At 39.4% G+C, this 13,486-nt stretch overlaps 2 protein-coding genes across 4 annotated transcripts in view; both read left to right on the top strand.

The window, feature by feature from the left end:
- tmem94 (transmembrane protein 94) overlaps positions 1-13,486 on the top strand; it is a 339,697-nt gene that overhangs the window by 139,203 nt on the left and 187,008 nt on the right. The window lies entirely within an intron of this gene.
- Positions 1-13,486, top strand: part of LOC123982476 (1-phosphatidylinositol 4,5-bisphosphate phosphodiesterase delta-3-A-like) — a 37,795-nt gene that overhangs the window by 2,970 nt on the left and 21,339 nt on the right. The window contains exons 1-2 of one of the 3 annotated variants that reach the window (XM_046068006.1): positions 1,503-1,533; positions 1,870-2,230. In XM_046068006.1, coding sequence (XP_045923962.1) covers positions 2,140-2,230 — 91 coding nt within the window. In that variant the 5' untranslated portion in view covers positions 1,503-1,533; positions 1,870-2,139. Of the gene's footprint in view, positions 1-1,502; positions 1,534-1,869; positions 2,231-13,486 lie in introns of those variants that run through there. The other 2 variants (XM_046068007.1, XM_046068008.1) reach the window with 2 other exon arrangements.

A 13,486-nucleotide genomic window follows, 5' to 3' on the forward strand; every position in this document is an offset into this window, starting at 1 on the left:
AGGAACCCTCCCAGTTCAGGCAGTTCCCGTTTATCAGGCAAACTGAAATATGCCTTTAACGTCACAGATGCCCCCCACAACAACCCCTATATACAATCTTCGTATGTCCACCCAAAAGGGCTCAGGCAGTAACTTTTTAAAGAGTAAGATCCTGTGTTTAACCAGAAATAGCTGTTATATCGCTCTCTTCAAAGCCACCGAACTCCACTGACAAAAAATGTTACCGCTGCCAGGTTATTTTTTCTGTGACTTTGGTGTTTAAAAGATTAGTTCGGATGCGAACTAACTTAAGCTGTTGTGGGGGCACGTGTGAGGTTGAAGGCTTGTTTTCCTGATAAACGGGAACTGCCTGGCCTGGGAGGTTTCCTGCATTCAGTCTTCCAAGATTAAAGAAAATAAATTATTTCATCAGGAGAACTACTGGATATGGTTCCCAGTATTATGGCGTGTACATGCATTTGCTAGTGTGTTTGTAATCTCTTCAATGCTCCAAATAGCTGACACTAGATTTCTTACTTATTCGCTCATAGTGTCACAATTACATCCATACGGATTAATCAAATCAAAAACACAAGATGGCGCCAGTGCCTTAATGATGTCAGATGATGATTTCATTACATATATTCAGACTTCCATTCAATATATTCAGACTTCCATTCAATATATTCAGACTTTCATTCTATATATTCAAGGTTCATTCCATATATTCAGACTTCCATTCAATATATTCAGACAGACAAACCATAAATATATATATTGTTTCCTAAACGGCATGCCATAATATATATATATATATATATATATATATATATATATAGCCTATGTATATATATATTGAGAGAGAGCCATCAATTCACAAAAGACCCTCTGCAGTCCATGCAGGCTATTAGCCGACATAGAATATAAATCATTGTGCAGCACCAATGTCCAAATTACAGCAGACAGTATTACAGGATAAACTACTTCAGTTATCAGTCCGTTCATCACTGTGATCTGGATAAAATTAAAGATCCGTAGAGAGAAATGAAAGCTATTTCATTGGACGCACGAGCGTCTCTCCTCGGCTCATAATCCGTTTAAATTCCGTCTGTTGTCAAGCTGTCAGAGACACACAATCGAACACCCGGACACACTGACAATTTGCCTTCAAAACCAAAGCATAACAAGACTGCAAATAAAGAATTGATTCGTTTTAACTGACACGACAGAAAAGAAACCAAATCAAAACTATATTTTTGAATATATTTTTGGATCTGGTGTCATTTGTGTATGCCATGCTAAGGTGGCAATTAGTGTTTTGCAGTTTTCTTGCAGAGATGAAGAAAAAAACAACTTTAACAACATTATAACATGTTTCAGTCAGATCTAAAACAGTCTCCATGTTATGGGCTTTTTCAATTAAATGACTCATAAAGAGGACCTTCTGAATAGCCTAAAGCATAGATTGAGATGTTCTAAATAAAACTCCTTCCACTAAGGAAGACATGAGATATGGTTGAAAGCTGCCGGGAAAGCTAGTAGCTTAACTTTGAGGTGAGAATATTTGGTCAAGTTATTACAACATTTATAACATAGGCTGCTATACTTCATGATTGTTAGACCTTCATGATTCATAATAATATTTAGCCTACTGTTATAATAATATTTACACCTTTTTGGGAAAATGAGTTGCATATGTAAACTGTGTCTAAATCTATACAGTTTATTGTCTACATCGGCTGCATCAACTTTGAACTATGTACACTGCACTAATTCTTTTTTGCTCCTATTGTGATTTTTTTGTACAGTCCTCGTTAATTATTCTGTATGTCTTCATCATTTTTTGTATTGGTATTATAGTGGCGACTCTTATTTTGAATTTCACTACAGGAAGCCAGTGATTACTGTGGTTTCTCTCTCCTGAGTTCTTCTGCTCTGTGTTTATAATTCAATCTCGGAGTGAAGGTTTGGCAAAGCTCCGGCGTTCCTCCGTCAAGATACACGAACAGCCTGCACTGCAGAGACTCACATTTTCCTCATGCGGGAGCTGCGTACAGCTGATCCACTAGACTGCTGATCTCCTGTCTGAGAAACAACGCACAGGGAAGGCAACGGAAGGGAGGGAGTCAGGGAAATAAAGCACCGTCCTCCTTATGCGTTATGTTGGGCAATAGAAAGAAAGCAGCCTCGGTGGTGAAGAATGGAGCCGGGACGTCCGAGTGCAAGGCCATCGATCCCCTGAGGAATCTGGGTGAGTGTGTTATAGCTCCTGCAGTGAATGTATTTAATCAGCTGAGTGACATTCATCGGCTCTCAGGGACAATAAATACTGATATAAGCTACTGTAGCCGTAACTGTATGTAGTAGCCTAGCTAAGTTATCATTTTCTCCCCTGCCCCTCTGACTTGCATGAGAAAACATTTTAAATCACCAAGACTGGGAAAAGAGAATGATATATTCTAGCATCCAGAAAGTCCTACACTACAGCTAAATACTAAATCCCATAGTCATTCAATTTATATATCATATAATGATCTAAAAATATTGCATGCACAGTGATGTTCTGCAAGATAACAGTAAGTTTAACTGAATTCACACAAGCTGCATTTACCTTCCTGGTTTCTAATACACATTAAAATATCTGGGTATAGTGTAAATGTGTGATATTGTAAAATTGCATTATACCACACAAGTAGGCTATACTGTCTTCTTCTGATGTAGAGTTTTAGTCCATTCAGAAGCTCCTTGTGTTGTTTGTGAGGTGGAATAATAATATGTTGAAATCAGTCACAGAGCAGCAGCTGTGCAGGGGGAATGCTGTGTGTTTGTCCAGACTGGTTTTAAACTTTGGTGTCCCACATGGGGGATATTATTAAAATTACAAAATTAGACACGTCTAATATTTTACCACATGGTTATGCAAACTTTCTCCACAGCTAGAGGATATATTTAAGGCAGCAGGTTTCCAGGTGCTAGCTGGTGCTTTCACTGCTTTCCGTGTCAACTGTTTATGGTTTTTGGGGTTTGGTCAGTATAATTAGGTCAGTATGTTAGCACACCACGCAGCTGGGACGTTGGCATCACTGTACTCTGCTGCTTTTCTCTGATTTAACCAGACTACGTACAGTATTGTACAGATATGTTTTGTTTATTCTATAATATTTATAGCATATATAGCACTAAATGTGTCATTTCCATCATCAAAGGCAAAATAGAGCAGTGCATACTAACAAAAAAAACAATTTGATTTATTAATTACCGGAAAAGTAAAACAAACACAGGTCAACAAATGGACATGCTGGTGGTTGAAATAATAAGTTTGATTTGAATCACATCAAACATTTGATGTCTAGGCCCATGATGTGGCACACCACAAACTGAGGTAACTGTACTTTTACGCAATAGTTAGAAACACCTGTGAAGATGGAGTCAGTTCAGGGACTATTTTCTAGTAATTAATTGTTTACAATGAAAACGGTCGGCCGTGTAATCAGTGGATTTTCCAGAATAACTAGGACAGAGACACTGATGTTTGCTTTTTAAGCTTTTTAAGACATTGTGTCTGGAAAGAGACCTTATTGTTTGCTTTTAAGTGTGAATATTCAATCCTTCGAGCAGCACAAATTAAATTCCATTCACCAACTTTGTTTTGTGCCCTCTTTTTGGTTGTTGGCTCACAACATCTAGGCATGACTAAATACCAGTAGAAGAAAATGAGAAAATATGTTTTGGTAATTTGGGTAAACTGAACCTTTTACCTCGATAGAGTATTCAGAACTGTAACATGGAGTTAAGTCTGTTACACAGTTAGTTTTTAGCTTTCTCAGCCAGCCAGAAGGATAATGATATTTACCAATGATTTACCTAAAAACAACAGAGCAATGAACCGTGTCTACTGTTCTGTTCAGATGGCCAAGCTGTATGGTACTGAGGTAATAAATCAAGTAAGAAGTAGGCTCATCACAGGTCACTCATAGAGTCACCCGTGCTAGCTGTTAGAAAGAATGCAGGTTTAAGGCACTTCCCTTGGCTTCACTTTTTAGACCAAGAGGCCCAACAACGCCCTGGCACCTCCTGAGACATCCACTCAGCCAGCCCTGCCCGTCCCCGCTTCCCTGCACTCAGCCTGAAGAGCAAGCAGCACAGGTGGTCCTGCTGGCTGACTGTAATGGGAAATTCTTGGACACAAACACGCTGTTTCCTTCTAAGAAAGTGCTGTCTAAACTCTGCAGCCCGATTGGCCGGGCAATGAAATGGAAAAAGGAGACCCTCAGGAGCCCTGAATTCTTGGTGATCCACAAAGGAACAAATTATCTGCATATTCTCTGAAAAGAAACTGCTGAGGATGATGGAATCACGACTGGAATCACTGACAAAGGACTCAAAGGCAAGACTTTAGACAACAGACAGTTGAGTGGAAAAGTCAGTACACAGGAAGTAAGTCAAAACAGCAAAAGTATCCAAATCACAGGACAAAAGGCAAAGTCAAGGTACACAGAAAAAAGATCTTAAACTATCACTAGGAAATACAAAGAACAGAATTCTGGAACGCTTACTATGGAGAGTCTATTGGGTTTCAGTTTTGACAGACCCAGGAGCTGACGCAGACCGGTAGGCTGATGTTAAGATAAAAAGTGTTTTTATGAGGATGGTTAAAAACGATAGTGGTCTGAGTTGAGACGGAGCAGAAGGGCTGAAAAACAGAAAAATACTTAGACAAAAAGCACAAGAGGTCTCAAGTAAGGTTCTTTGGCTGAGAGTTGCATTACCATTGTATAGACAGAAACCGGAGATGTAGACCACGCCTGCAACACAAACACACAAAACACCAGGCATGGGGGAAACAAATGGAAAATACGGGAGAACACCAAACATACTAGAGTCACGGATGGATTGTGACAGAACCCCACCCTCAACAAGGAGACTTGTATGGCACTGTCATCTGGCTTATCCAGATGCTCAGGGTAAATGTCCAGAATGAGGGTTGCGTCCATAATCTCTCCTCCAGACCATACCCCTCTTAACTTAGCTGATGCTGTTTGGTCATGTAGCCTTGAATTTTATGTCAAATCTTTCCAGTCTTCATCATTATATACAACATTTTCTCACGTCGGGTCAGATGTGTTGTTTCCATCTCTTCACGCTAAACGGGTCACAATGGAGTAACAAGCTAACATTTGTTTTGTCAGTTTGTTCAGTCAGCTACACAGCAGTTACACCTGGCAGCCGGTGGACGTGAATATTTAGACACAACTAATCGAATCCAATCGCAATTGCAACTGCGATGTCATCCTGTGCGATTACATAACCGCAAAAAGGATGCGATTTCATTAAACAAAGAAAGGGTGCTGTGTTTGTGACACTCGTCTCTGTGTGCTCATTTATCTTGGCAGGTAGCCTATTATGCATCCAGCTCTTGAGGTCCTTTTTGTGCACACTGATCAAACGCAGTTTTCACCACGTATTTTTGCTGAATGTCAAGGAATGCTGATTCTACTAAGTGTTATAATAATTTAATATTATAGCATTTAAAAGTAGTACTTGGAGGTGCATGCAATTCTCGGCAGGTATGCGAAATCGGGTGACAGAGAGAGGTGCGTCGTTGGCAGCTAAAGCGGGAAGACAGAAGAAAATAGGATAGAAGATAAATATTGTTTGGGTTTGGTCAGCTGGCCATTTAACGTTAGCTGTATCGGTGCCTTTGGTTGTTCAACATTTTCAACATTTCAAAGCCGATGTGCTTTTCAGTGTCACTTTTCGTCAACCAATCAATCACAGCCTGGATGAGGCGGGAGATTAAAAAACAGTTTGACGTTCTACAGCAAACGTTCAAATGTTGAACAAAATGATTATTGACAAGTTAGTACTAAGCATTAACAAATTAGTGACCAATGTAGAGGATTAAATAAACAAAAACAGCCCACAGAAATAAAACGGCTGTAACTGGAATTAATTTTCAGCTAGTGGAATAAAGTTATTAATAATTACATGAAATTATAATGACTATAGTTATTAATATATTAACACTAACAGTATACTATTACTGAAAATTATATTTTTATTTAATGTTATAATGTTATACTACTCATTTAAACTAGTTCCTCCGCTGTTTACAAAATCAAAATCAGTATTTTTGGACTAGTGGCTGAAATGGAAATTAAACCTTAAGTGAGTCTTCTGAAATAAAAAAGTTTTTTATTTTTCGCAAAGGGTCAGACAAACATACAGAGTGCAACCAGTCTGCAGAGTGTAAGACAAAGAGCCAGTGCAGAAACAGGTGACTTTATACTTTAATGTTGTTATGCAACTGTTCTGAGATGAAGGCCTATCAAGGACAGTCAGATAAGGAAAACCCTCTAATGAGCTACTTTCACATTGGGAACCTTCCCCTAACTGCAACATAACAAAATGATCAAACACCACACAGTGAAACATAGGCCTATAATAATGCAGCATAAAAGGTAAAACAGTAAACATATTTAAAACATCAAATTTCCATCACATGTCAAAATAACTCATATTTCTTCATATGTTTGTTTAACTTTGTTCAAGTTGATAAATAGACATTTCAAAATGTCAGTATTTTGTGCATTTTCCTTGATAATCAAGCAAGTAGACTCATAGCACCATTTGTTCCATCATATCGAACCGCAAATCACAAAATTGTCCACAATAATCGCAGTATGACTTTTTCTCCAAATCTTGCAGCTCTAATCTGTACATTTCCACTCTGTAAGTTTGTGCCCTAGTTGACTCAAATCACCATCTGAACCTGCTGTGTTCCTGCTACGCGTTTAGCAGCCATTATGATTAAAGAGCTGGTGCAAGTAGTATTTCCTCTTCAATACATAAACGGAACCATTTTAATGTGTTTACTTCTCTAAAGTTCGAACTCTGTGTCCTGTCCTGATTGCTTCATGTTTCCCCTCGATTGCTCGCCCGCCCTGCTCATTTGCATGTGGATTTGTTTGTCAGTTGTGTTCGGTCTCTGTCCTGGAGACGGCGGTAGAAGCTGCAGAGGAGTTCTTAGGCATCAAGATCTAAAAGCTGAATATACACATGGTATGTTGAGTACTAATAATGATGGAGGGTCTCAGAGTGTTATTTATTTGTATGGTATTCCACCTTTTGCAATGGAATGCTAGGAGACTGATTGCAAATGGATAAGAACGTGAAAGGTTTGTAGTAGAGTCTGAAGTCAAACCTGAAAATGTTTGCATTCCTCACCTTGATTTTATTTTACCTGCTTATGAGTCTGCTAGGGTTTGATAAAGGTGAAAATCAGGGTGAAGGATGTGCAACATTTGTAGGGATGGGATACCATTTAGAAGATGGCAACTACAACAGAATGCGTGATTATGAAATGTATAAATTAGATAAAACTTAGTAGTAATTAAAGTAAGTAACTTATATAACCCTTAAATCATTATGCCTAGAAACCTTAGAGGAAATAATAAGGAGACAAGGAAGGAAATATGATACGGAGTATATGCTAAAATACCAGCATTAGAGGATGATGGAACACTGGCAATAACAGATAAGAAAAACACAAATGTGTTGGGAAAGAATAGTGTTGATCATTTAGATGATATCTACAGACAACATAAAGAGAAGGTTCTAAATGAAAATAGGAATGTGTTTGTTAAAAAAGAAAGTGAGGAAAGTACTGTAGATGCAGAAGTTAATATGAATGGACTAGTGTTAGTGTTAAATGCTATTAAAAATACTGCTACAGGAGAAGATCAATTGAGTTTTGTCATGTTCCAGAAATTCTGTACAAGAGGATGAGATCCCATAAGAGTCAGAAGTAAAATCAAGGAAGCAATAGGACAAGTAAAGCCATGGTCAAATAATTGGGGCTTTAAGCTTTCTCCAAGTATGTCTTGTTACATGATATTTAGCAGGAAGAAAGGGATGGACAAACGTTAAAAAGTTAAATGGCCACAGTACAGGAACAGTAGATAATTTTAAACATCTGAGTATGTGGTTAGACCAAAAGGGAACATAAATAATACACAATGAAAAGGTGGAATCAAAATGCAAGAAAGAGCAGTAGTGAGGAAAGACTGGGGAACAAATAAACATCATTAATATTCATTTATAGGGCTCTAATGAGGTCAACAATAGATTATGGATGCGATGAATATGGAGCAGCAGCTAAAACACATTTGTTGAAATTGGACAGAGTTATTAATAAACCACTGAGGATTTGTGGTGGTGCAATGAGATCAACACCAACTAAGGCAATCCAGGTTGAGTTCGGAGAAGTGCCCTCAGACCTGAGAAGAGAGAAACTCGTGCTTACATACTGGTGCCGTTTAAGTGGACGTGGCAATGAATACCCTGCAAAGAGTTTTATTCAGGAGTGTTGGGAGTACAGTTCTTTTAAAGGTAATGGCTTTGGCTGGGTAACAAAGGCTAATCCCTATTTGGTTGTTTCCAAAAACTGAGGTAGATTTAAAGATAATGGAACCAAAGAGATAATGGGAAGAGAGTGGGAAAGGACATCTGGCGAGTCAGTGCATAAGTTATTTAGATATTTATACAGATGGGTCTAAAGATGAAGAGCATAAGGTAGGAACAGGAATATAGTGTAAGCATTGGGAAAAGACTACCTGAACAGGTGTCAGTGTCCGCGGCAGAGTTGATGGTAATTATTGTAGGACTGCAGTGGGCTGAGGAAGTAAAACCAGACAGAGTGGTGTTGATTCTGCAGCCGCAGTAGAAAAAATTTAATGCTAGAAATTCAATCAGTCCTATCCTTCGGATAGATGTGAGATTTTGCTGGGTACTTGCCCATGTAGGAATAAAAGGGAATGAGGGAGCAGACAAAATAGCTACAAAATCTACCAGGATGAACGATGTTAAGAAATATACCCTTTGGAAAAGGAGAGGTTAAGGCCATAATTAAAAACAGAAATGATGAAGAAATGGGTGGGACATTAGGCAGGAAGGAAATGGAACCTTGAAGGTTTATACGGTACAACAGGAGCTGGGGTAAAGGACGCACAGAAAGCTATTGCAATATCTGAAAAATATCAGGATATGTTATAAGAATTTTATTTTTTGATGATGTAAAGTAGTCCATCAAACATAGTTTATGCTACATACTCCAGTATAAAAGTCATGGTTGACTGAGTGTCCTGTACCTCTGTGTGGTGAAAGGTGCGATTGAGTTTTTGCCTTTCTTGAGGGCTAAATAAATACTATAAACTGGATCCTCCCTCTTGTGTTTGGGTCCAAACCTGTCTGTCACTCGGCCGATCCTGACACATACAGTATGACTTTGATATGATGGGAACTTTAAACCACCCACAACACTAAACTTTTTTTATACTTGAAAAGCAGTGAGTTTTCTATTGTTTCATTTTGCTACTTTTACGACAAGAATTTCACAACATTATGCCAGTAGTTTTCCACCACTGGCAAAATGACCAGTGTGCATCCAACTGACTATGGACCATAATATCACTGAGTTTTGTGTGTATTAGTGCAGCAGCATGTCGTGTGTGTGCTTTGTGTGGGTTTGGCCTTTATCTCATCTCTCTTGACAGAGTAAATGTAACCACATTGTAGACGTGCAGAAGTTGTTGTTACAGTTCTTATTGCTTTCTATGCAGCGACCTGTATCATTAGTCAAACCACATTCATCAACTCTCAGATGATTCGGCTATCTTCCTCCTCACACACATACAACCACACCCCCACTACGTTGCTCTCCTCGTTTACACCCGGCTCACTGCTGTACATAGGGTAGTGTGTGTGTGTGCTTTCCCAGTAGCAAGCCGTCTTTGTGAGTGGAGTGACCCAGCCCTTCCCAAACCATAGTGAGTCTTCTGTTTCAGCTGCTGAGTCCTGCTTACTCATACAGTACTCAGTAGTATCTTTGAAAGAGAGCATGAAGGCAACGCCACAGCACTTTTATAAACTCTTTTTGGCAGATGAAATAGTTCTTTTACTTGAAAAATATTCCCCTCTGAATGTGTACATTACCATATGGTCATGTGTGGCTATATGATAATAAAGCCACAGGGCCCCTTAGAGACAATTTTAAGGCTCTTCTCAATGGAAACTTCATTCCACACATTTTATTGGTCACCTGATCACTATCTGGATGGTCATTGATGAGATTGCTTGGCTAACTGTCCCATGACCAGTCTACAGTCGCAGCTCAGAGCTTATATTCTTTTTACATCTGTCTCCATCAGCTGCCACTTGCCGGGAGCAAAATAGACTAGAATGTGTAAGGAATTTCTAAGGAAACACCAGGGAAGAGCAACAAAAGAGCTTCCCTTTCCAAGGGAATGTGTACTGAATAGACCAACATAATAAAATTACAGTATGGACAACCATTATGTGAAAGTAATGAAATGACTGTAACATATGTGAGGAATGGATCAGGGAAGACATTGAGCAACTTCAGGTGTCGCCAAACAGATAACTGTAAGAGGATAATTAAATAAATTAGAGGATTTTCTGTGTGAAAATCAGATCAGCAGTTTCTGAAATACTCAGAGCATCCCATCTGGCACCAACCATGCCATGCTCAAAGTCACTTAAATCCCCTTTCTTCCCCATTCTGATCCTCGGTTTGAACTTCAGCAAGTTGTCTTGACCACGTCTACATGCCTAAAAGCACTGAGTTGCTGCCATGTGATTGGCTGATTAGCAATTTGTGATAACAAGCAATTGAACAGGTGTACCTAATAAAGTGAAACACTGCATTGTCTTTTACTGACTGACAGACGAGGTTATGTAGTCAAGTTTTTCGATGTACTTATTAAATATATTTTTATCTGATCTCTTGTGTCATGCATTCATTCCTACTAAACTGCCACCGTACTAATAATCCCAGCTCTGACTCATCGACTGCTACTGAAGAATTAAGGCCAAAAATAAGTCATGTAGGGTAACAGATGTTGCACGGTCAGACCCGGTGTATACAGAGAAAGATTTCACTGCAGCTGGTTTAATGTTGCACCTGCCCCTCTTAACACCAGGGATGCTGGAAGGTCATTCTTACATTTATTAATTTAGCTGACGCTTTTATCCAAAGCGACTTGCAATTGCTATACATGTCAGAGGTCACACGCCTCTGGAGCAACGAGGGGTTAAGTGTCTTGCTCAGGGACACAATGGTGTTTCACAGTGGATCTCTCACACCAAAGGCATGTGTCGTATCCACTGCCCCATCACCACCCATATAATGACGTCATACTAATTGGTGCACAATATTCATCCATTAATCCATCCATTGTCAACCGCTTATCCCGTGTACAGGGTCACTGGGGGGGAGACAATCCAAGTGGCAGGGTACAGCCTGGACAGGTTGCCAGCCCATCTCAGGGGTGCGATATTCATGTTTTTTGTATTAATTTGAATCTCAAGGACAACCTTTCTCCAATAGTTATGACATAAATTTGGAACGTTTTACACTACAGCAGACAGCAAACCTGAACATCAACATACTGTATGTGAAAGCAGCCACAGCAGCTATAGATACAAACAATAGATAGATAGATTTTTCTGAACCAGTTTATAGTTAAAATGTTTTTATTCATGTAAAATTCAAGTGGCAGGTGACAATTCAAACTCTATAGCCTAACTATAACAGAATATAAGTCAGAGCAGCTCTCAGTCATTCTGTGTTGCTCTCAGATCTGTTTGTCCTGTAGATCAACTTTTCTCCTGTAATATCATCCCTGCTGAGTCATGATTTAGCTTTGACTCCTCTTTGTGTCTTTGTTTGGGGAAGTAACCTCTTTAAATGTGCATGTGGCACCTTTTCACCTCAATGATAAATTAATTAATATTCATTCAGTTAGAAACTCCTGGACTCCTGGACAGCAAGTTTTCTGCACATGGTCAAAACTTTCTGCACATTCAGAATCTCTCCCACATATCTTTGTTCTCTGACATGTGCAGAGAAAATAATATTATAACAATATTACCAGACTAATGTCATCATTTAATGAGAAATCTACCTGCCCATTACTGTCCTGTGATCTGCTGGTAGTAACGTTATCCCCTTCAGACCGTTTGACCGACGCAGTATGGGACTGTATGCTATGAAGCTGAAAGTAACTGAAACACTTCTGTTCAGGCAGAAAACACACCACAAATCCACACACACCTTAACTTCAGCAGCTCATAAAGTGCTCACAGTCCCAAACAGAGCAAGTTTGCGCCTCATTTTTTAGATGTTCATGTTGCAAAACTCTACCAGCTACATTACCATTCATCCAACTGTCAGAACTCACAACGCGACCGGTGCGAGTCAGTAGATTACTATCAGGGTGTATGCCGGCATTGCATCAGCTGGGCGGAATCTTATCAGTTATAATTACTTTTTTGTATTTCACTGCGTGAAAAAATTAATGTGTGGCTTCACAGCATCTGAAAAATGTTACCTGACTAGAAATCTCTATACTTAATAATGCAGTTTTTATTTTATTATTATTAGTTTGAAAGTCCCTAACATCTGCACCCTGTGTTCAATGTTGCTTTAACGTTACCTGGTCTGTGCTTGTAAAGTCTGAGTGAACACACGCACCGACCCCGCTACACATGCCATCATCCATCCCGATGTTTCAATGTAGTTTTGTAGACATTGTCCCAACCCTACTGAACAGACTGTTTCTGCTGCTCCCTGATAAAAGATACCTGATGCTAATACTTGTTCAGAAAAAAAAACAAGAAAATTGGACTCTGATGGTAACTTGTTTTAACAAGCTAGATAAAAGAGCAGCTTTGGTTTTATATTTGATTTGATTACATTAATGTTTAAGTTGAGATTAACAAGAAATATTTTATCACTACTGTGTAAAGGGAATACTGCTGGTAAAAAGCACCTTATTTGTTTAAAGTGTTTGCAAACCACATGTTATTGCACTTTTGAAATTTAAAATTGCACCATACACTACTTTAGAATTCGTTATTCAATTTTACGCGTAACAATGCGATTATTAAAAAATTTTAATCGTTGCCCAGCAGCATATATGTTCACAGGATCTACAGCAACAACAGTGGAATGTCGTGTGTGGTCGCATGGTATCAAAAAGAGGGAAGATGATCAGAACCGAGGGGACTGAACTACCAGAAGGCCACATTGCAGATGTTCAGGACAGCTACAAATACCTTGGGGTGCCGCAGGCTAACGGAAACCATGAGGAGGCAGCAAGGATGTCCGCCATGGCCAAATACCTACAGAGAGTGAGGCAGGTCCTGAAAAGTCAGCTGAATGGGAACAACAAGATCCGAGCCATCAACACATACGCTCTGCCAGTCATCAGATACCCCGCTGGTATAATAAACTGGCCAAAGGAGGAGATAGAAGCTACTGACATCAAGAGGAGAAAGCTCCTCACAATGCATGGAGGGTTTCACCGCAAATCCAGCACCCTGCGACAGTACACCAAGCGTAGCGAGGGAGGCCGAGGGCTAGTGAGTGTCAAGACCACTGTCCAGGATGAAACGACGAAGATCCAGGAGTACATCAGGAAGATGG

Source organism: Micropterus dolomieu, linkage group LG14 (assembly GCF_021292245.1).
Source record: "Micropterus dolomieu isolate WLL.071019.BEF.003 ecotype Adirondacks linkage group LG14, ASM2129224v1, whole genome shotgun sequence".
NCBI lineage: Eukaryota > Metazoa > Chordata > Actinopteri > Centrarchiformes > Centrarchidae > Micropterus > Micropterus dolomieu.